Here is a 27,060-nt window from a genome sequence, read left to right as displayed (position 1 = left end):
TAGATTTATTGTACACAAAAAGGGGCTTCCAGACGGTCCACTGCTTAACATTTATTGGCTTCACTGTCACTATTATTTGATGCCTTCTACTTGGCCAGCGCTTGCTGCCTTCACTTCCTCTTTTTTCGGCAAGAGCATGGACCAAGTACTGATTTTATCAGCTTGATTGCTGTCCATCCGCTGATCACGCTGTGAGTGAGGTACTACTTTTCTTTTTTTTTCTTTCCTGTCATCCTTGTTAAACCTCTTGCCATTTGCAGCCATGTTTTTACAATTCCACGAGTACTTCAAAGAAGGTCTTTTCTCCTTTGAAATGGATGTTAATTGTGACAACATATGTTATCTGCTTTTATTCTAGCAACAGATTTTTTCTGCTTTCAAATGTATTTTCTCTAAGAGATAGACGTGCACTCAATTGCCTTCTTTATGTGATAGGATTCTTTGTACAGTGTCATATTTTTTTTTCAAGCCTGGGGGGATAACTGGTTTGCTTAGAATCACAGGGATGTTGTGCTGAGACCTGACAAGCATTGAGAAAGTGTTGTAATAGCTGGTATTGTCAGGCCCTGCTTTATGGAGCGTTCTAGCTCATGCTGAATGTTTCAGGTTTCCATGAGGATGTCTAGAATCACGTTAGTACTGGCAGTGCTCACGCACCTATTGGAAACCCACTTTGAAGAGTAGTCTGCCTAAAGAATGAAAACCCACTTTGAAGAGTAGTCCACCAAAATAATGACAATTCTCTCAGAAGGCTCCAACAACTCAAATGGACACATAAGGTCTAAATCCAGCTTAGTCCATGGTTCACGTGGGACCTCACTGGAGATAGAGGAGCAGAACTGGTGACTCGAGTTTTGCCATTCTTGGCACATTGGTATCATTCTTTGACTACCTCCTCTACTTGATAGTCCATACCTGGCCACCAATACCTCTCATGGAGCCGGGCCTTAGTGAGAATCCTTCCTAAGTGCCCCTCATGTGCAAGATTGACAAGTTTGGGTCTCAAGTTACAAGGAGGTACTAACCTTTCCCCACGCATTAACTCACCTTGCAGTAATGTTAGCTCATTTCTAATGGACCAGAAAGGTACCAATTCAGCGTCAACATTCTTGCACCCAGGCCACCCTTTAACCACAAAGTCCATAACAACAGGCATAAGTACATCTTGAGATTTGGCTTCAGCCCACTCACTTTCTGTGATAGCAGGCTCTTTGACCCAACAAATTCTCATGGTTTCAGCATCACAAAAGTCATCACAGTCCTCAAAAGGTAACCTGGGAGGTATTGCACTTGGAAATTAAACTCCTCTAGATCTTCACTCCATCGCTTCAACCTGGGAGTCCGTCAATCTCTCACTCTCACAGAGAATACTTGCACCAAATACGGTGGTCAGACCTCACAACAAAAGGAATCCCCCACAAATAAAATTTTAAATGCCTAATGGCCCAAGCAATGGCAAGTGCCTCTCTTTCAAGGCAGGAATATTGTTGCTCAGCTTTTTTCAATGCCCTGGATGTGAATTCAACCACTTTCTGAACCCCCCCATCCAATTGAGAAAGGACTGCACCCAGTCCAGAGAGACTAGAATCAGTAGTGAGCACTGTCTTCTTTCTTGTAACAAAATGACCAAGGGTGGGCATTTCACTAATAGCGAGTTTAACAGAGCAAAAAGCAACACTGCAGTCATCTGGCCAAACAAATTGGGTTCCCTTCTTGAGCAGAGTTCTAATGGGCTCCACAATGGTTGCAAAACCCTTGACAAACTTAGAATAGAACTCAGCAATCTCAAGAAAAGACCTCACATGTTCCTTATCAGTGGGAGCAGGGGCGTTAACAATGCTCTTGGCCTATTCCAATTTAGGTTGGATACCCTCCCCCGAGATAACATGGCCTATGTAAATGACAGAGGACACACCAATCCTACATTTCTATTTGTTGACAGCGAGTCCTTTGTCTGACAATTTTATGAGAACTTTCCTCAACATGGTGTCATGTTCACTGTCATCTTTACCATAAATCAAAATATCGTCCTGGAAGAACAATATGTTGGACATATAACCAAGAATCATATTCATGGCACGCTGGAAACATGCCGCTGCCGAGGCTAAACCAAACGGCATTCTGACAAAGTATCGCAATAAACTACTTGAAACTTACCCAGTGTCCGTCTTTTAAACACAAAGCTAGTATGTCTCGTCTTTGAGACTACTGTCTCAGTCATTGTATGTTGGTCCTGCTGTACAGCACGGGCATTGCTGACTTTGCAAATGATCTGTAACCATGCTGTATAGCAGTGTGGCTGCTGGGCAGTATGGCTAAAAATAATCATAAAAAATGTCTAAAGGACTATAACTTATAGTCCTTTAGACACTTCATCCTTCGTCCCTTCTTTCCATTATTTGTTCATCACTGCGTCCCTACTTACATCTTCTCGTCCATCTACTCATTTTCTGTTCTTCTTTCCATTGTTCAGTAATTCCTCTTATCTTTCCTTCATTACTCCAGTGCCACATCTGCCCTCGCATCTTTCCTTCCACCATTCATTCTTCTTCCATTTCATATTCCTCCTTTCCTTCCGTCATTCTTTGCATTGTTCTGTTTATTCTAGATCTAACCTTTCTTATTTCCTTTCATTGTTCTTTCCTATCTTCCATATTTCCTTCTATTCTTCTATCTTTCCTCCTATTCTTCCATTATTTTACCTCTCCAGCCATATTTCCTTCCATCATTTCTTCCATTTGTTCTCATTTCCTTCTTTCCTTCCTCTCTTCCATCTTTTCTTACATTATCCCCCTTTAATTTAATCTCTTTCCTTCCAAGTTCTCATTCCAGTTGCAGCTCTCACATCTTTTCTCTTTGAAATTCTCGTAATTTCTCTTTTTCTCTTCACTCTGATAAGCACTGATGCAACTCTACTGTCCTCTTCCCAGAACTTTCTCATAGGATTCCATTTCAGTACCATTTATTAGTTTGTGTTTGGAGAGCTGCCAGTCACAGATCAAAGTTGAGAGGGACCTTATATAAGAATTAGTAAGCGAGCTGGCAACCCGAAAACCAGCTACTACAGTCTGGGCTTCACAAAAGCATTTTCTATAAAAATGTATATTTCATTCTGTCATCCTCATAAAGAACTATGTTCGACAATTGGCTCTAGTTGCGCCTCTGCCTGTGGGGGCAGAACATCATCAACTATGGGATTAGGTCCAGGGGTTGTACATTGCCGATTCCGCAGGCACTTTTGTAAAAATTGCGGCATTTTTTCAAAAGTGCCGATTTCGCGGGCACTTTTGTAAAAATCGCGGCATTTTTACAAAAGTGCCGATTTTGCGGCAAACCGCGAAATCGCGAAATCCTGGAGGGTCTGAATGCCTCAAGCACTAATGCATTTAAAAGTACATACACATTAGTCCTGGCTGCATCATAGTGCTTATTTAAATTACTGTTAGCCACACTGCAAACCATCCTCATTGCTGTACAACAGGGCTACAAAACATTGCCAAAGCCAATATTAAATGAGACCTATTGGCTCAGACAATGCTTTTTTTTGTGTTCTGGGACTTTTAATCACATTTATCCCATTAAAAATTCAGGGCTACAAGACCTGGCATGCAGATTCAACAGGGTTTATGAAGCTGTTCATGCATGGGCCTGGGAAACTTGGCAGATGTCTAAAAATAAGGGGCCGATTTTCAAGGCCCTTGTATTATGGGAGCCTAGAATTATGGGGGCTCTTTTCTGGACTGTGTGAGCAGTGTCTCCAGACGACACTTGCTCAGCATATCACCCTTCCATTAAACTATCTCCACACACTTTCAGGCTGACTGCCACTTGTTGTTATAATGCCACATCATACTCAGCATTCACTGACGTAAAACAAAACCTCAGGGCCCCCACTTAAGGTGAGGTGAGGTGAGGGGGGCCCTAATTACCCATTCCCTAACTGCCTTGCTGTTTCTTAGTGTTTTATATGTTTGCAGCTGCCCAGCCCAAGGGGGCCTCCATTATGCCTCCGCCAGCATTATACTCTCACGATCACTCACTGCCATCACACCAACACCATCACTCTTGTTGCAATCATACCACATTGTACTCACCATCATACATTTAAAGCCCCATCATCACACTAACTGTCTTCACATTGACACATCACACACACTGCATTCATACTGACACCTGCTAAAAGAACAATTGATGGATGGAAAGCTGAAAAATTTCAAACATTTACCGTCAGTACAGAGATCTGGACCTAAATCCATCATTTTTTTTGCTCGCCATTCCAGTTTGGACCCAGCCATATGCAAATCAGTCTTGACCTTGCTCCCCTGGGAACAGTCAAGCTCGAACTGCCAGGTCATGTCCTCTCTGGACTGGAAACAAGCATCCTGGGACCAGCTTCGGGGTATCACCCCTCCTTCGCCAGGCTAGCTTGACTCCAGTGGCATGGGCATACCCATCCCACTTATGGCGACTAATGCAGAAAGAAAAATTGATGGACGGAATGTTGAACAATGTCAAACATTCACCCAAGTATAGAAATCTGGGCCTAAATCTATTGTTTTGTTGCTCATCTTGCATGTAACCTGACAAAGTGTGGCTAGGCTAACTAAGTGAGAATTTGTTATCAGTCTAACTGTTTGAACTATCTCAACTCCCTTTTCCTGAGCACCTTCACCTGAGCACACCTTGCACCTTCCCGTGGAGCAACCACTCTTTCCAATTCTCCTTAAATTCATGGCTTTAACACAGCACGACATTTACTGCTGCTCAAAAATTATGGAAAATAAAATGTGTTTTTGAAATCCCTTGGGTTGTTGCACATTACTATTTGTGATTGGGGTTTTGATTACCTGGAGCTGATAAGTTTATACGCTCAGAACTGTTGAAAGAATAATCTATTTTTGATTCATACTTGTTTAAACCAAGGTCTAGGACCATTGTTTTTCTATATCGATGTACGCCCTGGTCCAAGACTTGAAGTGGGTCACCCCATTTTCACAATGGCTGACGGAAGCCAAATTGGAACTCTGAAATAATTTGGTTTTTATCAGCCCACTCCACTAACCTATATAATATGACCCGCCCCATTACGTTGACAGTCGAATCTATCAAGGATTGGGATCGGTAGCAGTTGGGATTGTCCCTATCCCCCTTCTTATAGATAGGGACGATAAAGCAGTGGGCCAAGACTGGGACATAAGAGATGACACTGGCGCATTCAGAACCCTAGTCAAAATTGGGGCCCTCACATCAATGTTACTCCGGAACAAGTCCGGAGGAATCCCATATGGGCCCGGAGCCTTATTCTTGGTCAATCCCTCTACACCTATTTTTACCTCGTCTAACTGGAAATTGATCCAAGAATCACATGGGAAGAGCACCCAAACATTGTTATATTGATCTCCGTCCCCATAATTATAGACCGCCATGAAATGATTCTTCCACTGCTGCTGTGTGATATGATGGCATATGGTTGGTTTGTTCGGATCAGAAAAACAAGAACTATTGATGACTTTCCAGAATAAGGAACTATCTTTTAGTGCGCTAGCCAGAACCAGTTCATCCCAAACCTTTTTGTAATGCGGCCCTCCGTTTCTTGAGTGCTTTTTTATAATTGTGACGGCCAGTTTCTACCATAGATCTATTGTGAGGAATCTCTTTCAAACCCATTTGAAGTTTCCTCAGTACCTGAGAGAACTCACTGTCGAACCACCTCGGTCTATCCATCTGGGGAGTGGCCCCTGGAACAGGTAAAAGGGCAGCCACTGACTTCGCTATAGCCTCAAAAGAATTAAGTACATCTTCCTCTGTTGGTGATATATCTAGGCACTTCAGAATCTCCTGTTGCCTCGCTTCAAAAAGTGATAAAATAAAAGCGTTACTATCCACCTGGGCCCACCGCAGACGCCTCCCCATATCAGTTAGCCTAATTGTCCCCCCCATCCTACTGCCTTGTATAACTTGGGACCCAGTACCCTCAACCCCAGAGTCAACGGGATATGATCAATGTAGGGACTATCTAGAGTCCTAAAGAAAGATATGGTGAGACCAAACGATGATGATACAAAAATAAAGTCTATGGATGTAGCGCAGCCCCTTCCTTTATAGGTAGGGGGGAGGAAACTATTAGGGGGCATTGCTGAGTTTTGTAAGGTAAACGTTGTCATAGGTGTTTAAGAGAGCATTTAATTCGCAGCCATCTACAGAGTGCTCCATATGCCAATCTTCTCCTGCCATGCACATAGAAGTAGACCTCGTACTTTGTCCAATTTCTGGGCATAGATGACAATTAAAATCACCTAGAAAGATAAGCTTACCCTGTGGTAAATCGTCCCCCTGTATCTGATCTAAGAGACCGGCTAGCTCCTTCAAACTTGTTAGGCCCATATTGCTATTTTTAGCATTATAGAAGTTGACTATTGTTAACCGTAGCGTTCTCCCGATCACCAACTTTAAACCTTGTGCCACTGCAGAGTTCCAATTCAGTTGTTTCACGGACCAGCGGAGCTCAAGTGCAATAAATACATTCAATTCAATTATCATCTTTGAATTTTGAAGCTAATCCTGCCACGTTCCAGGAGATCTGATTGACCTTTCTCCCTCCCTGAGTGCTAGGTAAAATAACTGATGTTATCTCGTCCCCCTGGTGACCTGACTGACTGTTCTGGTTGGAACGATGTGTGGGGTGGTCTGCATTCTCACTCTGCTGATCCTCCCTAGGCCTAACCTCCTGCGTTTTGAGGGCCTGTTGTTGTCTGTGTTAGGCTGTATCCCACAACATGAGCACATCACCCAACACCTGCGAGACCTCCACTGGCTCCCCGTCGAGAAGGGAGTAACCTTCAAGCTACTCACCCACGCCTACAAATCCCTCCACAACACCGTACCTAAATACCTCAGCGAAAGAGTCTCCTTCCATGTACCCAAAAGAAACTTCTGCTCCGCCGACCTTGCCCTAGCAGAAACCCCGCGCACCCGCAGAACCAGAGTGGGTGGAAGAGCCTTCTCCTACATGGCGGCCAAGGCCTGGAACGAGCTCCCAGTCAACATCAGACACTCCCCTACTCTGCACACCTTCAGGAAGAGCGCGCTTTAAAATTCCCTGATTGATGGATTGATTGAATCATCTTCTTCAGCATTGACAACAGGCATCAAAGGACTTTGGGGCATATTTACAACGAGGCGATAAAAAAATTTCGACGCTTTGGCGGCCGTTTTCGGCCGAAAAGCGGCGATAATTTTATCGCTATATTAGCAAGGCCACGCTAACACGTGAAACCTTGCTTTAGCGTGGGAATGTCTAACGCCCAGCTTTGCATCTCTAATGAGATGCAAAGTGGGCGTTCCTGACCTGACATGATAGGAGAAATGTCGCTAAGCGACATTTCTCCTATCATCAAGCCCCACGCTATGAAGCATAGCGTTAGGAAAAGTAGCGATAACACCTGTTATCGCTACTTTCCTAACACCTGCTTCAGGACTGACTTGGCCATGATATCCTATGGAAGGTGGATATCATGGCTAAGTTTGTGAGTCCCAATCAACTAGCTAATGTGAGATTATCACTGGGTTTCCAGCGATAATCTCACGTTAGCCAGTTAGCGCTAGGATTTTTATCGCTGATGAGATAAGCGTTGCTAATAGCACGCTATCTCAGCGATAAAAATCGGCGATAATTATCCGAGCGCTAAGTGCGCTCAGCGATAATTATCGCCGGTTGTTGTTGATATGCCCCCAAGATGTATAAATCCCTGTCAGTCAGCATAGCATAAATACTTTTATTTTGATTTGTTAAAATCATAAAAGGGTGGAACTTACCACCATATGATAAACATCAACGTATTGAATCAGCGTAAAACAGCAAAAAACATGCCCCCGAGTCCTGGGCGACTTTGCACAGATATACATGATAAGTAAAAACAGGGAGAGCGTATTTAAATGTACAAAGGTAAAAAGAAACAGGGGTAGCACTTTTATAAGGCAATGACCCTCTCATTAAAAGATTGGGGCCAACAAATGATTGTTATAACAGGGGGTGCTGCACACATAAGGGCTAATTTTTGATTAGATGTAACTGTCCCCTCTTGTCTCAAATAAAATGCTTGCAGTGTCTTAAAATAAACGAGAAGGGGAGGGGGAGGAGCGTGGCTATAAAGAGAATGAAAGAGGATCTGGGTCCGGCTGCAAGGTGTCCATATTTCCCAGTTCCTCTTTTGCTGCTACCTTTTATTCGAGGTCTTAAGCAGCAAATGTCAGGAATTTTATCGTTTTACAGGAAAGTTGTATCGAACACCCACTGAGGCATTTTATCACAGCCGCCCTGCCGGTCCTGACTTGTGTTTCTCTTAGGAATGGCCTCAGAAGGATCTTCCTTAGATTTTGTAAGGCCGGGCAGATACATAATAGATGCAATAATGACTCTACTCCCTTGTCACAGAGGCGACAATCCAGAGTTGGCCAGGTCCGTAACCATTTTGGGGTAAGGTCTTTGCTCGGAAACCACCCCAACCTCAGTAAACTTAGTTTCCTCTTATAGTAATCCCTGAAACATTCTTGTAAATAGGATTGTTGTTTCAGTTGTTTCTATGTTGGCATCACGATCCAGGCATGACTTTTACCAGCCACTAATGCTTTGTCTATTTGCAACGATGCTTGTTTGACGGCTTTGATGGTGGTTTGTTTAAAAGCAGAGTATGACATTTGTGAATGCCAAACCTCTTCCATATTTAGCGACAGAAGCGCTTGCCTAAGAGGCTTGCATGTGGAGTTGGTCTACCTAGCCTGTTTTTCGACCTCTTCCCAACAGAGATGGGCAAGCGTGTTATCTTCAGCGTCCCTCATGCTCCAGTAATATTTAGCCAGGACCCCTTGTCTGGCCGGTATCTGGTTGGTTGATCCGTATTCCAAGCGTATTTGCGCTTGGGAAATATGTCGCGGAATTGAGAAGAGTTTTTTAAACAATCTTGATTGGGCAAGGTTTACCATTTTAGAGTCCTTGGTGGCCATCCTTTCCGAGCCATATGTGATTGAAGGCAGAAATTTTGTTGCTACAACCTTTAGCAAGTGACCGGTGGAACTTACGCTTAGTTTTTTTGTATGGTTTTGAAAGCAAATTGAAGTTGTTTTGATTTTGTGTTCCCGAGGTCTAAATGATGTTTGTAGTTTAATTGGCGATCTAGTAGGATGCCCACATATTTGTATTCATCCACCTGGGTTAAAGTACTAGAATTTATCCTCCAAACAAATTTTGGTCATTTTTTACGAGTGCTGGAGAAGCATAGGACATTCGATTTTTTAAGGTTTATTGTTAATTGTGCATTTGAGATGTACAACGCAAGTTGTGAGATCAGCCGTTGTAAACGAAGTGGAGTTTGTGAGAGAAGCACAATATCATCCGCGTATTGCAGACTCGCTATGGGTGTTTGTCTCAATTTCGGTGGGTCACCCTGGATTGTGTGTAGGTCGCTCTCTAGGTCGGCGGTGTAGATGTTAAATCAATCAATCAATCAATCAAAGCATTTGTATAGCGCACTACTCACCCGGAGGGTCTCAAGGCGCTAGGGGCCAGCACACATCCTTGCTTTAGCCCGTTAATTGTTGGAAATTTCTTTGTTAGGCGCCAACCATCCCCTTTTTTTATTTGGACCCAGTAATGCGAATATAAGTTGATAATTGCTCCCAATAAGTTGGGAGGGGCGCCCCAAGCTTTCATTTTAGACCATAGTTTAGATCTTGGCACTTTATCAAAAGCAGCTTTGAGGTCTAGAAAGCATGTGTATAGGATGTTAGAGTTGTCAATTGCTTTCTTAGCTAGGACAGGAAATACCTGTCAGTCCTCAGATGGTTTAGGATCTCCAATGGTGGTTGTTGGAGGAGAACCTAATGAAGAACATACCTTTTCACCTGCCCACTCCACTGCTTCTCACTACAGATGCGAGCTTTTGGGGATGAGGAGCAGTTTTCCAACTTCAGGAGGTGAGGGGTCAGTGATTCGAAGAGTAGAGGTCGCACTCTTCCAATTGGAGAGAATTGGCGGCGATTTGGAAGGCCTATCAAACTTTCCACTCTCAGTTAGAAGGGACAAATCTATTGGTGACGACAGAGAATATCATGGTCAGATGTTAGCTAACCCGGCAAGGGGGGACAAAGAATTGGAAGCTAAACAAATTGTCAAAGGAGATTTTCCGCTGGCCAGAGAGACATCTCTTATCTTTGAAAGCAGTTTAATTCGAGGAGAGCTCACTCATCAGCCGCGGTCTACCACCATCAGTCAATTATCACATTTCACAGTTTCACTTCAATCTGGTCTGTGCTCATTTCAGGAATCCTGAAATCTTCCTCTTTGCATCACCATAGAATGCAATGCATCTACACTTTTGTTTAGCGATTCCAACTCCTCCAGTTCTGGCAGTGGAGGCATTTTCTTTTCCCTGGCCCAAGGCCATTCTGTATGCATTTCCTTAAATTCATCTCCTCCTCCTGAGGGTGCTACAGAAGATTCAAGAAGACAAGCATACAGTGATTCTGATTGACCCCGTTTGGCCAGGGAGGGTTTTCCCACCTGCTGCAACTAGCTACGTCTGAGTTTAGAAGCCTGGAATTTGAGAGTACAGGACCAGAAAAGTCAGGGTGATATCATTGGGTGGCAATAGATATCTAATCCTCTCGGAAACTATCTACTTTGAAGTCCTTCTCCAAACATTGGAGGGTTTGGTAATCTTGGTGTTAGGCTAAGCTTTTAAAACCCAATTCTATTGACCAATATCAGATTCTGGAATATTTGCAAGAGGGTTTTTTAAAGGGTTTGGCCCCAACACCTTTATCAGCCCAGTGGTCAGCAATTAGAGCTTTTTGTTCTCCTTTTGCTACATCTCAGCGTGGTACCTTTGTTATTAGAGTCATTAAAATCTTTAGACTCAGACAGCCAGTACTTCCTTGTCTGATTCAAACGTGGGATATTTCAGTCATTCTGGAGGGTCTTCAGGAAGCCCCCTTGAGCCCTTAAAATTGGCAAAGTTTTCATGGCTGTGGACTAAGGTTGCTTTTCTCATAGCTATCGCCTCTGTGAGTTGATTGGAAGAATTATGTTCCCAAGTTATCACCCAACCCTTCTTGAGGTCTTTTCGGGACAGACCCCAAGTTTGTGCCAAAAGATCATTCGAAATGTAATTTATCTCAAGAGATTGTTCTCCCATTTTTTTCTTTGAAGGTACATCCCAGTAAACCATCCTGCTTAGACTCCTGTTGGCCTCTGTTGATCTATTTGGACCGTACGCAACCTTTTGGGGTTTCCATCTCCCTTTTTGTCTATTTTGGAATTGGTAATAAAAGGAAAAGAATTTACATCTACACTGGGCTACGCTGTCAATAATCCAAGCATACCGATAAGGGCAGATGCATCCACCATTGACATCCAGGGTAGGTCTACAAGATCTATTTCAGCTATCTGGGCAGAAGCTGGGCAGCATCTCCCGGTGAGCTATGCAGGGCAGCAACATGGTCATCAACATAAACTTTTGTGAATCATTATAAATAATACATTAATTACTGGTAATCTTCATTACACTGAAACTTAGTCATCCTTGTCCCAGGTTAACAATTCCACCCTCCAGTCCCTTGATTTGCTCCTCCTTGCATCAGTTTGTTAGTAAGAGGAGGAAGGGAAAGGAGGGGTAGGTATTACTTGGCTAGTTTATTGGGAATAGAAAAGGGACTATAGTTTTTCTTTTTCAAACTTTAGGGGGCATATTAACAAGGCGGCGCTATAAAATTATCGCCGCTTTTGCGGCCGTTTTTGGCCGAAAAGCGGCAATAGTTTTATCGCCTTATCGCGTGTTTTGCTGACTTAGCGCCCGTTTCCAGCATGCCTAACTTTGCATCGCTAATGAGATGCAAAGTAGGCGTTGCTGTGAAACCAACCCCGGGTAAATATTGCGAAGGCAGCTTCGCAATATTAACAAGGAAGGGTAGCGATTATTTAATGTGTGTTAAATTCCTGACTAAGGCATACTTAACATGGGGGGTGGATTCTGTGGCTAAGACCACAGGCCCTATCATCTAGGATATCGCCATTTTCTACCATGGAAAACGGCGATTTCCACACTATCTCTGGAATTTTTATCACCTCGGCGATGCGCATTGTTGATAACGCGCTAACCGGGCCATAAATTCCAGAGATAGCCGGCGATAAATATGCAAGCGCTAAGCGCACTTTGCAATATTTATTGCCGGCCCTTGTTAATATGCCCCTTATTATTTAGATACGAAACAGGCGAGCCTCAACAAAGTAAGGACTGGGTCGAGGAGGACTAAGATTCAGGGTAATGAAGATAACTGTAAATAATGTATTCAAAACCTTCACACACATTACATCTCACTCACTGCACTGGACTTACTACTACATCACATTTGCAGCATAAAATTACCCATCACACTCACTGCCGTCGCACTAAACACACCACACTCACGGCCGTCAACTAACACATCGCACTTACTGCTGTCACATTTGTCACATCACATTCAGCACTTTATTCTCACCACATCACAAGCCCTCCTGCAGCCACTTCTGATTTAGCTTGCTATCTATTTGCCTTTCTTTTGCATTTAGTGTCTTGAGTTGCAAAGGCTCAATTGAGTAGATTGAGCAGGACCATGTAGCGCTGTCTGATTGCTCCTTCAAAAAGGACTTAGGGGCAGATTTACAACTTCTGGCGCACCTCTGCTAATCAGCAGGGATGTGCCAGCACAGCTGCGACATGCCAAACCACCCGTGCGCCACCACTGATGCGCCGCATTTACAATGCGGTACACCGTGGCGCACGGATGGGCAGATGCGTGTCGCATCCCCCGGAAGAAAGGCGGCGCATTGCTGGAGTCGCGTCGCAAGCGCGACGCAGCTCCAGCAAGGCTCGGGGTGCCCCTATGCCTACATTCTGTGTAAATCCTTACGCCTGCTTCAAGCCGGGTTTTGACGCAGCATGGCCGTAAAAGTGACTGAGTGAAATCTTGTAGATTTCACTCAGCCACTTTTCCGAGGCGTTCCTGTGCCGGAACGCCCCCCCCTGTGCCAGACCGCCCAAATGTGGAGCAGGGCTTTACAACGTGACGCAGCTCCCAGATGCGTCACGTTGTAAATACCCCGCAGCATGGCGCTGGCTTTGCGCCGCCGCTGCATCACAAAAGTGATGCAACTGCAGCGCAAATGTGGCGTACGGGGCTTGTAAATCTGCCCCTTAGTTCTCGAGTTTGGGTATAGGGGATTCTCTCCTCCTGTAGAATTTTGGTTACAAATTTTTCGTATTGTGCTCAAGAAGTAAGAAGGCAAAGCAAATAACTTACCATCCATATTAATAATATTAATGCTCATCATTATCAGTGATAATAAATATAATCCACTCCGACCCCCTCCATTCACAGTGGTTCTATATTTAATGATATTTTTAAATATCTTATACCACTACCACTACAACTATACTGGCAACTGTTTTCAGATATTATTACCCTACAGGATGTTGCAGTGAGTTGAGCGCTTAGCACTTACTACATCATGTCATGACCTCGAATCTTAGCAAGGCTGGCTCAACCTCCCATCGTTGTTGGTGCAATAACCTGGGTAACAGAATTGTGTGTTACTTACAGCACCCATTAACGTCAGAAATGCTGTCTGAATTTCTATAATATAGGTAATAATGATAGATGCCGAATACAGCCCTCAAATACCACCTGTGGTACCGATACAAAGGCCTCCATGCACAACATGCAGAGCTTATTAACACCAAGAGTTGCTTTGCCTCAGGGGTGGACCCTGGCAGCTGGCCAGTGCTAGGCTCCCTGCGTGAGCATGCTGCTGGTTTAGGTAAGCTCCCCACTATAGGAGCTATTGACCTTCATGGCTGATGGGGCCACACTTTACATATTCATTACAGCCGAGTTTAGCAACAGATCTTGGATGGTCCTTTGATTTTCACTTGTGTGGGTTGGTGCAGGAGTGTTCCTTTCATCCTCACTGTTGTCACCATCTGCTTTAAGTTCTGCACAGTCTGTTAGCACAAGGCAAATATAACTGGTCCATGGGGTTTGTGTACAAGGTAACACTCCCTTTTCACAGCTCAGGAGTGTGCTTTATTTCCACCAGAACTGCTCTTACCTCTAGAAGGAACGTCTATCACTGGCATCAGGTATCTCACTCCCAACTCACTCACACACCAATGCATTACTGTTAGACTTGTCATTCTTAGGGTGGTCTTTCTCCAGACTTTTTGCCTATTGTCTCCCATGTTTGCTGATTATTTTTGTTGGCTTTAGGACTCTGAGCATTTTGCCACTGCTAACCGGTGCTAAAGTGCATGTGCTTTTCTCTTAAAACATTATGACATTGGTGTATACCTGATTAGCATGTTTTTTGTACTGGTAAGTCCCTTATAAAGTTGTATACCATATACCCAGGGCCTATACTTCAAATGCTACTAGTGGGCTGCAGCACAGATTGTGTCATCCAAAGACGTAGCCTTTCAAACAAGTCTCAGGCCTGCCACTGCAGTGCCTGTGTGTGCAGTTTACAGCCACTTCACAATGGCATTTAAAACTACTTTCCAGGCCTTAAACTCCCCTTTTATTACATATAAGTCACCCCTGAGGTAGGCCCTAAGTGACCCTAAGGGCAGGATGCCATTTAAGTAAAAGGTAGGACATGTACTTTTGTGTTTGGCATGTCCTGATAGTGACAAACAGCCTATTTCATTTTTTGCTACTGTGAGGCCTACACCTCTTGTAGGCTAGCATTGGGAATTTCTTAATACACTTTTAAGCTATCATTCCTGATCAGAGAGGAGTAGCTTTTTCATGTTTCATATCTTTGGAATGGCAATGATAAATCCTCCTTATTTGTAAAGTTATTTTAAACATTACTGTGTTAGAAATGTTAGAAAATGCCACATTTCTCTGCTCATACTGCTCTATGTGCCTGGAAGCCTGTCTCCAATACGCGTCTGGGGTGGGTGATAGCTAGTCTTTGTGCATTCCCTCTTGATAGCCATAAAACAAAACAAGATGAGGCTCCTCTGCATTCGGTGCATTATCTGCATTCGGATGGGTCTTCCTAGGCATGAAGGAATGAGGGAGGCTGACACCTATACTTCAATAGGTTGTGTCCTGTACACATACAAAGCACTTATTTATCCCCCACAGATAGCCTGGCAGACAGGACTGGGTTGAAAGAGATTCTTGTGCACTTCAGAGAGCTGCTTTGAAGTGACCCCCTACATCAAAGGCACTTTTGGGTGTAAATACTGGGTCATTGACCCCTGAGATCAGGCACTTCTGGATCTCGAATTGAACCTCTGTCAGAAGGACTTCTGTGCTGCTTAAAGGACTCAACTGGACTGCTTTGCTGGAAGTACTGCTTTTCGGCTTGTTTGCCCTGCTGCCTGCTGCTCCCTGAGCCTGCTGAAGAAGAGCTGGACTCTGCTTTCCCTTCAAGTGATCTCCAAGGGCTTGCAGACTGTTTTCTGAAGTCTCAGGAACACAAACGACTTACTGCAATTCTGCTGGTGCTGCTGGACTCTGCCTTTGTGAGTCCTACCCTTGCCTGAGGTACCCTCTCCATGTTCTGGGCCTCAGAAGTGGGTTCTTGCTGCTTTTTCCACATTGACGTAACAGTGACTTTGCGCCGATTGGAACCGTCGCATCACCTTCAACGCTGAAGCAGCGGCCACCTGACAACAGCAATTCTACAGCTCGTGTGGCTCAATGCCAATGGACAGCTCAGCTCAACACCAACCCAGCACCAGCATTGCAAAGAGATTCAACACCAAAGCTTCCATCGATGGCGCATATTGGCACCAACGCACGCCTCCATCCCAGGATCGACGACGATGCGGCACCTCTTCGAGCTTTCGACGTCGACACTTTGCTCCATTAAAGATACTTTGTCAGTGGAACCTATCTGAGTCCAGTAGCCAGCCTGGCCTCGATTAGAGTCGGCCTGAACTTTGGATATACTCCGGTCTAGCGCAACCCCAAGTAACCATTTAGCTCTAGTGACTTCTAGGCACTGTTTTTGCATCCAATCTTTAAAAATTCATATTTTGACTTCTACTAAATGGATTTTTGTTGTTTGGTCATACTTTGCTTAGATAAAGATTCACAATTTTTCTAAATCTGTGTAGAGTCTTTTTGTGGTGTATTTATTGTGTTACTGTGTGTGTGTGCGCATACCTCAGCCAACCAGGAATCCCATTCTAAGCAATTACCTTCTGCCTGTGTGTGAAAGTCAACCTGCTCACATATGGTCCATGACTGTATTTGTATTCCATGTGCAGACTGTTTTTGCCTTTCTATGAAAATAGTTATGTGTAAATGGTACGTGTGCATGCTTCAGCGTTGTGGGAGGTTTTTGTGTGAGTGTGTCTGTGAATGGTTGCCTGTATTTTGTGTCTGTGTGTTTTCGCTGTATAGCAGGGCCAGCCTTATTGACTTTAACAGTGGTTATTATCTATAGTGTCAAGTGTCTCTTTTAGTAAATAAAATAAACACATTTAATAAAGAAATGAATGAATAAAACAAAGAGGTTATATGTTTGTCTAAGAAAGTACACAATTACACACAGGTGGGTTGCTTTTTATTTTACATACCTGAACATGGCAATCAGAAGGTTCATGAGAAGGACATTGGTGACTAATAGGAATATCACCAATAAAAGAATAACAAGCCAGTTGGCATATATGTTGGGACATGATGGGACGTCCTCCAGCAGAATCTTGAATGGGTTGGTCGTGCAGTTAGTATACTGCATGCGAGACGCTAAAAGACACAATACAATTAAAAAAGGCTGAATTCTATGTGGATTTTCTTTTGCCAAACTAACCGAGTTGTGAAAAGACAATTCCAGATATACAACTGATTAGCTCACGACCATCCTGCCTTCATACTAAACCGGCTGCACTCTTTAAGTTCAGACTGCAGTCAGAACCTGTGTTTCCTGACACAATTGTGCTTGCCTCCATAAAGAGCAGCGACTTTATTGATAGCACCAGCAGTGCTTAATTTGAGCCGGTGGTTGTAGGTGAGGCCAATCCAGAGCAAGAGAAAGAACAAGAAGAGAAACTGAAAAACAGTGACAAAGGCAGAAGGCAGGGATGAAAAAGAACCAGACCGAGTGAAATAAAGGTGCAGGAAGTGTATGGTCAGTTACGAAACCGTGATGAGCTGGATTCCAGACTACTCATCTTGTGTATACTGCAATCCCGACATTCGTCAGCATCTACTTGAGGCTTCTGACGAAACAAGCATTGGTAAAAACCGATAGGTTTTTGCTATGCAAAATCTATTGACATTGTCAATGTTCTTTAGGCATGCTGTGCAATAATGAATTAAAGTAAATAAAAACAAAGTGCTATGGTGTGGCCAACATTGACTGCATCATAGTGCCTTTTTTGCTTACTTTAAGCCATGTTGCATAGCAGCCTGCACTGCTGTGCAACATCTGTAAAAAAAAAAATTTGAAAGTCAAATAGCTCTGCGAGAGCAGTGAGCGACAACTGACAGTACGGGGGAGTGGGGTTTATGTGGGAACACCAACAATGGACAGTGGGAGGAGGGGTGGTGGGGAAAGCTAAACTGGGGAGCCGGGGAAGGGCAGTACATGCATTTCAGACACATGTACTTTTCGAGAGTGCATGTCCAAAATAAAAAAAAAGTACCTGCAGGAGCCTGTGGCAGGTGGAAAGACACTTGCCGCAGACAGGAAACTGTAGTTGATCTATGCTTCACAGCAGGGTCTGAATTTTGAAACCCAAAAGGAAGCAGCAAGCCCAGGAAGCCGCTGACCAATAAGAAGCAAGGAAACAAGAGCAACATGTATGCCAGCCAATGCTTAGTCATAAAAAGTACGAGGCAGGCTCTAAGCCCCTTATAAGTTGTTTTTTGTTTACAAGGGGTTTCGCAATAACATTGCATGTGCTGCATGCACTGTTCAGAAGAAACCTAACCACTGTGCACCGACAGTTATCATTTTTCATATAAAGCACTGAGCATCAGTAAATGAAATAGGCTCCCATTTCCACAACAAACGATGCAAATTTTCTAAAATAGTATTATACAAGACTTTGACACTTACAGTACTACACAGCAGGTGGTCCTATCTCTAAGCCACTTTTGTTTTTTTATCTTTGCCAATATTTCTTTCTTCTTGTCACAGTTAAAGTTAAAAGTATGAAGATAACAGAATGACCCACAGAGATTTTGCTACTCACAGTACATAAATTGAAAAATAATAGTTGCCGATGCTCAAGGTTTCACCAGTGGCACTGCCCACTTCCACTACTGGTGCCACTCTACCTGAAGTCAATATCTAATGACATTGGTGGTCTCACTACGCATGCCCCACAAGCTATTCGGCTGGAGAAGGTGATACCAAGGGTGTCTGTCTAAAGGGATGCTTTAATTGTTTTCTCAAACTTGAATTTCATGCTGCTAGTTTAAAGAACAGATCATATCTTTACATAACTGACAAACAGTGCTGGCTTATGAAAGTGGTCAGACACAATACCTGGTCCACATTACATTAAGCGAGCGAAACCAACGTGCTCTACTTCCTCAAAGGACGTTTGGGCGGGCTGGCAGTTTTCCCCCAAATTTTGGGGAAAAAAATATATTAAGATAGTCTTTCTTCCAGCACAAGTTTTACATAAGTTTGCTAAAAAGACTTTATGTCTGAAAGTGACAGCAAACCCCTGTTCAGGCACGATTCAGTGTTTTCCAGAGAAAGAGTTTTACAACACTATTGTACCCCTGATGCAAAATTGAGCTCCATGTGGCCTCCTCAAAGGTATGAAGCACTACACTAATGCTTCAACATAATAGATTGTTGGGTAAGGTGCCCTCACAAAATGTAACTGATTTTTTAGGCTATGCCCCAGGAAAGTGAACACAATCTCTCCTGGAAAGGCACCTGTTCAACTCTGATCAAAAGTGGAAATACAGTTACCACCTCGGGTAGTTTTTTTTTCCGCAAGCATATTTTATTCCATTTTACAAACATAAGGATTGATTTTAGATACAGGATATATCTTACACTGTGGTGTATCTAGAAGAGTTGCATGTATTATAATGCCATTGAGAAGATGAGTGTAGTGTGTTCGTCAACAAGTTGTAGTCAGCGTACAATGCAATGGAAAGTACAAACAGTAAAACAGTAACCATTTCCCAAACAGCTTCTTACCCACCCAACCCTGCCTCCAAGGTAGTCTAGCCTAAAAAACAGAGGCATGTGATTTATCGTTAGAGAAGTGTGAAGTGCCCTATTACAGTATATACTTATATAGTCAGTTGTTAACAAATTCTTCATAGGCTGTGTGAATGTCAAATTCAAAGCTTAAGGGTTGAGGAATCTGCTATTAAATGTCTGTCATGAGTCAGAGTCATCTAAGTGTGTCTTAAATCATTCCAGCAAAGTGACCAGTGCTTTTCTCTGGTAGGTTAAGGAACATTTAATTCTAAAAAGTTGTAAATGTTGTGGCCTTTTATCTGTTATATTTCAGCTCTAATAACTCACCTCCCCAGCATTAATCACCCCACATTCAACCCACCAGCATATCTATAAATGACGTATTAGTGTCCTTTTAACAAACAATTGTGGGTATTGAGGGGCCGATTCACAGAACTAACTTAAGACAGAATCCTAAACTTACTACTTTTGGTATTCACAGAAGTTAGGATTTTGTCTTAAGTTTGTCTTAAGACAAACTTAAGACAGACTTAAGACAGACTTAAGACAGACTTAAGAAAGACTTAAGACAAAATCCTAACTTGAGTTTGTCTTAAGTCTGTTTTAAGTCTGTCTTAAGTTTGTCTTAAATTTGTATTAAGTCTGTCTTAAGTCTGTCTTAAGTCTGTCTTAAGTTTGTCTTAAGACAAACTTAAGACAAAATCCTAACATCTGTGAATACCAAAAGTAGTAAGTTTAAGATTTTGTCTTAAGTTAGTTCTGTGAATCGGGCCCTGAGTTCTCTTTACATCATTGTAAAGTTAATACAAGTAGTGAAGGAGTGAACAAATAAACAGTATATATAAAGTTATCTGTACATCATCTGGATTTATGTTTATATCCAGTAGGAACCACCAGCCGCATCTCTGGCCTGCCATGTTGTCATTAGCGACTTTGTGCTCTTTGCTTACCTGGCCTCAGTGCCCTCATAGTAAATATGCGACATAGAGTAATGTAAGAAATTGGATTATTAATTGCGGTGGGTGACTATCCTTCTGAAGGAATAATCACAACCCTTGTAGGATGAAGCCTTAAAGTCACTAAATTAACGTCAGCTCACCTCCCTGGTAGCTGTAGCCTGAGCAGACAGGCTTAACTTAGAGCAATGTGTAAAATATTTATGCAGTACCAAAACAGTAATAAAGTCGAAATGCAAAACAATAGAAAACCTAAACTAAATTAGAAAAATAGAGTGAAACCTAATAAACAAAATGACAACACGGTGAAAAAAATCCAAAAAGGTGAACCAACGAGATTAGTTTTTTAAGTTTTAAGTATGAATAGCGCAACGGAGCACAAAGTGCCAGTAATAGTCAATAGCTGCACTAGACTGGGACCTAGGCACAATTTGACACTGGCCACAATGGAGCAGTTTGGAAACACCAACCAGGTTTATTGTGGTCACAGATTTTACCTTCTGACTTTAGTCCTTTAAGTCCCAATCCACCACAGGAGTACACTTCTAAAGCTTCCTAGGACCTCAGCGAAGGCACTTAGAGACTGACAGGGTGTCAGGCAGAGCCCAACTGCAAGATCTAGTCAAGGTCTAAGTGTCACTAATCACCTGGGCAGTTGCTGAAAACTGCCTTTTGTAGCTTGTTGTGCCCCTGTAGCTTTAACAGGAGCCCACTTCCTTGTCATAGGTTCAAAATGAAGCAGGTCCAGTCCTTCAGGACTCCTCTCAGGTCACAGAGAGCAGGTGCAGTCCTCTTCTGTTCTTCCTCGGATCTGGGAGTGAACTTAAGTGGGTCCTTGGAGGTGCCACAGTTATGCCTAGCACTAGCTAGTAGGTGGGAATGAGTGTGGGGCATGCCCTTACCAATGGAATAAATCTTACCGAGCCAGTACTACCCACTTTGGGCATTTTCAAGATGGAGAAAGTCTTCAGCCACAAGAAAGTTGGGTTCTGATTGCTGGTGGTGTTTGTGGGGAGTACACTATGGCAATGCTAATGTCCTTTCACATCTAACACTGAAATCCATTTTGGGGAAGCCACTGTACCCAAAATAAACTGAGAGACAGACATCTGCTACAACAAAAGTAGAGCTTTCAATCAACCAGACTGCGGAAACAGAGGAATTGTTTAGGCATCTTGTGTCCCTTCCTTTTAAGTGCACGCCAAACTATTATATGTAAAACCTAGAGACAGAAGTTTGGTAGAAAAAAAATGGGGTTTTCCGGCAACCAGACAGTAGATACACAAGACTTACTTCGGCATCCTGTTTCTGTTACTTTCAAGTGCTGCCCAAAGCATTTATATAGACCCAGCAGACCTGTCAAGGAGGGTTTGACAGTCAATCAGGACTTAATCCTGTTATGTCGAAAAGGATGCTCACAGCCCCCATTCTAGGAGGTTCTAAGAAGTTGTTTCTGCCCATTCAGGTCACACTTGTGTTTTTTACACCCTTTTCACATCTACTCAAACCAAACAGTAATTAGTGGCTGGGAGAAATTTGAGAGCCAATATATATTAGCCTGCAGGAACTTCAGGCAGTGAAAAGATAGCTTTCTAAAAGTTAGTTTTCCTTAATGTTCAATACAATCCGACTTCACCATTGAATTGGATTTTAAATAACTAGTAAAAATGGTTGCAAGTCGGTCCCATTACAGAGATACAGAATTAGGATTTTTAATGTGTACTCTTGTTTTCTACATAGGACAGCTAGGGATGCAGCAGTGAAAAATAGCTTTTAGGTGCTGGTCACTTTAAGGACATGTTAACATTAAATTTCTATATGTCATACTTTTAAATACCATGCACCCTGCCTTGTAGGTGATAAGGCCTGCATCAAGATGACTTAATAATATGACTTATTAATATATAAAAGGATGTTTTGACCTGTTAAAAGGTTTATTTTTAATTGCAGTTTTTACAGTGCTACAGCCAGGTTACTTAGGGGAAGCCTGGAGCCATGTTTTACACTTTCACTATAGTGGATGGCACAATAGGTGCTGCAGCCCACTTGTTACATTTAACTTATAAGTACTGGGTACATTTTGAGCCACATACTAGGGGCTTGTAAGTAGGTTAAATATACCTATTAGGAAATTATCAATTTGACCATGGTAAAAGGAGAAGCAGAGGCATTTTACAAGTGATTAGTAGAGCTAAAGTGCAGAGAGGTCTAACACCAGCAAAAATATGGGATCCAGCAACAGGTGAAAAATACAGAATGACCATTCAGATAAGAAGAATTAAAGGCTTTGTCTCTGACTTTGTGTTTCTCGAACACAGAAGTCTTTATTATGTCCTATTTCAGGGTTCTTGGTTGAATTAGTAATAAAGCATGAGGAAGTCAGGGCACAGCTAATGACTCATGCTTTGTCCTAACTTAGTCATTGTACAGGCGATTTAGTAAAAGAGGTTTAAGTCTATCCTTATGCAGAATCTTTATAAGACAGATGTGTTGAGAGGTGGAATTGGAGGGCCAAGCCTAGTAAATAATAGTCTCCTCTCTCTATACCTTGATACAAGAAGACTCAACTTAATGGCACAGGCTGCATTCTAACTCAATTTTCATAAGGGAATACAGGGTCTAGTGATCCATTCCATGCTCTTTCTGCCTTGATCTAAAAGGGCTGGGCTTAATGGTTTAGATTCTGTGCTCACTAAACCTTCATATGTCAGAACTCTGCCTAGAATTCTGGGCTTGTGTTCACAAACCTTTGTGGCCAAAGGTAAAAAGACAGGATTGTCATGAATAGATGATACAGGTTGTGTAAAAAGTTAACACTGCATCAATTATCTTCGTTATTAAAGGTTACAAAATCATCATAGGATAATGTAAATGATGGAGGGAAAGAAATAATCACTCACTGTTGTAATTCTTGTAATCGTAGTCCACAGTCGCTGTCATCTCCAGAAACTGGGGATATACCATAGAAGCAATGGAAAAAACCTTGCAGGGTGCAAGAGATGCAGTGTTGGGAGCAGGGTTTTACCACCTTACTTGAATATAGTGATCAGCTGCAAGAGTAGGAAACCTTCTAAGACAACCACATTACACCCAAAGGTACCTCTGGGTAATGTGATTTAGATATAGCAGCATTGGGGAGAAGCTGTTTGATATATTGCGAGTGAATGGACCCGGCAAACCCCTGGTGGGCTGCAAAAGTACCTCCACCCCTGTGTGCCCCCTGACCTATCCCTCCAATCCCAGTCTATATGTCAGAAGTGTGAAACCATGCCAACATGGTCCTGTGAAGGACCAATTTCACAACACGGAGAAGTTACATCTCCTGATATTGTCAGAGTATTTTTGAAGTCCACATATTTTGTGTGACAAATAATATTGAGTATTAATGATTTCTATGTTGGATCCAGTATGCACATAATAACTTAGTTTGTATGCCATTAAAACAAGTTTAATATGGGGTTTAGAAGTGAGTTTATAAACATGATTTAGTTATGCCACATTTTGGTGAAAACACCATGTTAAATAAAATGGATGCTGTTTCTTTCTGTTTTCTACTCCTGCATTCACCCCCTCCCAAAAGGTTACTCTGTGCATCTTCTCAACCAACATGCTCTGTCAAAGCGAAGAGAGCTGTAATGTAAAGGCTTAGTAATGAAATATTTAGTGTACTTGATAGGTTTAAAAATTCAAATGTTATTCTGCTGTTTTTATATTTTGCACATTCATGAATTGCCTTTGTTTAATGTTGAATATTGTGTTCAAAACATCTCCAGATGACAGTATCAAAGAAAACAGGTTGCTTTTTTAGAAACTGGGATAGTGTTAACGTATAATGTAATTGATGTGAATTACTCTGATTCACCAAAGAATTGCTACATGGGATCATGCCTTGCTAAATCAATGCTTTTAGCTAATTTTCTATGCGAGAATTGTGTACAAGAGCCCTTGGCCCCAATTCACAAAGGAAAACTGAGAGGAAAGTCAAACTTTACAACTTTCGGTATTCACAAAGGGAATTTGCTACTTGTAAATGCCATTTGTGAATACTGAAAGTCGTAAAGTTCGACTTTAGGTATTGACAAAGGGCATTTACGAGTAGTTGTAAAATTAGACTTTCATCTCACTTTACCTTTCTGAATCGGACCCCTTGATTCTGGTGATGAGAGAGACTTTCCATCCCATTCCATCGCATTCTTTTAGGGATGCTGTCTGACCTATTCTTGATTTTGCTGCATATTTGGGACTTAGTTTGATTTCTGATTTTTATGACTACTCTGTATTAGGTTTGCACTTTGAGCTTTCATAGCATTTAAACTGTACCACTTAATTTTGAGATGTCTGTAATAACGCCCTTTAACTTTCCTCTGTTCTAGAACTCAGTTATTGAGTAGTCTGAGTTATTCATTATGATACTCTGCTAAACTGATGTTAGGTGAGGTGCCTTTTTACACATTTATTTCCAGTAGGAGAATTGTATGAGGTAAAAGTTTGGGGTAAGTTTTTGCTCCAACAATATACTCATGGGTACAATCTGAGCAGTCTTCAAAGATCGTGAAAGTCTGCAGTGACACAAGGACAAGACGCCCTTACATCAGAGGTCTTCAAACCTTTTGCTCTGAGGCCCCCTAAGGAAATTGTTTTGAAGTCGGGCCCCCCGGCTGAGCGCAGGGGGCTAGGAGTATGAGATAATTTCAAGGGTACTTATCTGACCCCAAAAACTCTGCCTCACACAATTAGGGTGTTGTGAGCCCCTCATTTTTCTGGACCCCTTTGCAGATGTGCCTGCGGGATTAATGATAGCTGCAGCCTTGAGTAGCAATCTCCATTTCCCTATCATGCCTGGCCGTCCTTCCAGCCCTGACACAGACTCTCTGATCCTTTCAGACAAAGATGAGCCCCCACGTGTCCCCCCCCCCACAGTTTGAATCAATGGTTACCGCAGTTCTAATGCTAGCAAGGCTCCATGCCTCTTTTGCAGAGTAAGACAGTCATGATTCTGATGCAGTAGGCCCCTCAACCTCCTAGCATCCAGTGCCACTTTACCTGCTGCACTAATGATGGCTACTGCCTTGCGAAACAGACAGTCTCATCGGCTCTTTGTTAAAAACACAGGCCCGATATTGCATCATACCTCTTCTGTCATCCCTTTGAGGCCCAAGGTAAGCTGTCTCCTCTGCGTCAACATTCACCTCCCTTGGGCCATCGGTATGAGGTCAAACATACTGGCACAGCAAGGGTGCACTGGGGCCTATTGCAAACAAGGAAGAATAGTAAAAGAGCCATAATTGTGGTTTAGTTGGCCTCTCACACCACTGGGCCTCAGTGCCACTGCACCAGCAGCACCAATGATACTTACAGCCCTAGGAAACAGGCTTTGTTCTAAGCCCGCTACGCAGAGATATTACTCATAGGCCTGAGCCTCAGAGTAGACTGTCTGCCCCTTTGTGGAATTAAAAAAAAGGGAACAAAGTCCCACATCTCCCCCTCCCAATGTTGGGGCCCTGTTCCCTTAGCAACAAGGGGGCTTGGGCCCTAATACTATCAAGGAAAATGGGCCTTCACTCCACGCTACAGTCATAATTGGAGTGTAGTGGCCCCCTCACACTCTTGGTCCCAGTGCCACTGCACTTGCTACATTAATAGTAGTGCTGGCCCTTTCATCAAACAAAACAGCCCCCATATGCTTCCTAAATGTCTGTCCATTTGTTAATGGAAAAATTAGACCATAGATAGCACCCCTCCGATGGGCCATGTCTTTGATGTAATGCATGGATCTCGCTCTATTACTCTTTCTCCTTGGCCATCACTCTGAAGCCGCAGTGGTCTGGATGATCAAGGCTCTGCTTCTGAATGTGGCCCTGTAAACTGCCCTTCAATTTACCAGAAAGGATATCTGCCTGTTGAGGTGGGCAGGATTTGTGGGGACAGACGTGCCTATGTTTTTTTTCACTTCACAAAACAAGTTCCCATACTTTTTTTTTTAACAAAAAAGAAACAGCCATCCCTGAAAGGTTAATGTGGACCTTGCAGTGGATCTAGGTGAAAGTGAAAAGGGAGGGGGTGGGACTCTCAAGTGTTGAGAGGGCAGAACCGAGGTAAAGAAGAACTAGACCTTCTCACCAAGGTGCCTGCTACCAGAAAGAAATGTAAATGTGTGCAATTGGTTAATTACCAAATGTAAGGGTTGCTTGCGATCCAGTATAAGCTTTAATTGATGGAATCACTGGAAGTTTCATGATGACACGCGACATAAGAGTGTTGAGCTCTGTAAAGTGTCCTTTTAATGGATACTTACAAAAATGCTTAGATTAGGTACAGTCTGATTACCTATTACTGAATATGTAAAGTGCTTGTTTTGTCTTAAACACTAAGCCCAGAGCCACCGAAATTATGTGATTTTTGGATAATTATGGATCTGCCACATTGGACACATAATCCATCATCTGGTGCATCAGATGCAGATTTTAGAAAAAAATAATTCTAGCTAAAATAGATAGCAAAATCCTAAAATGTGGCGACATGTAGTCCTATGCAATGGAAGTCCCTTGACAGAGGTTAAATTGTCACCTTACATTTGCTGATTTCTGTATTTGGTTGCTAAACTGGTACTAACAAGGTAAAATATTTTCCCAAACAGTATTACCATGTGAAAAAAGTACAAAATAATGAAGTAATACTGTAGAAACGATGCCACATTATTCCACAAAATGTGCCTTTTATTCTTGCATAATTTTGTCAACCCTAATTCCAGTGGCTCTGACTAAAGAATTCTGCAGCATCCTATCTTAGATTTGGTGTAATGCAGTTTAAAAAAAAATATTTAAAAAATTGACATTCACATCGCTTTCTGTTACAGGGTTGGACCGCGTAGATCTATATAGA

The 27,060-nt window shown here is 42.6% G+C and overlaps 1 protein-coding gene across 1 annotated transcript in view; it reads right to left on the bottom strand.

Moving 5' to 3' along the window:
- TRPM5 (transient receptor potential cation channel subfamily M member 5) overlaps positions 1–27,060 on the bottom strand; it is a 561,392-nt gene that overhangs the window by 173,379 nt on the left and 360,953 nt on the right. Inside the window, exon 20 of the mRNA XM_085646171.1 lies at positions 16,629–16,797. Coding sequence (XP_085502297.1) covers positions 16,629–16,797 — 169 coding nt within the window. The remainder of the gene's footprint in view (positions 1–16,628; positions 16,798–27,060) is intronic.

The sequence above is a fragment of the Triturus cristatus genome, chromosome 3_1 (genome assembly GCF_964204655.1).
Source record: "Triturus cristatus chromosome 3_1, aTriCri1.1, whole genome shotgun sequence".
NCBI lineage: Eukaryota > Metazoa > Chordata > Amphibia > Caudata > Salamandridae > Triturus > Triturus cristatus.
The sequence above is the reverse complement of the archived record's forward strand: the minus strand, read 5'-3'. Positions and strand labels throughout refer to the sequence as shown.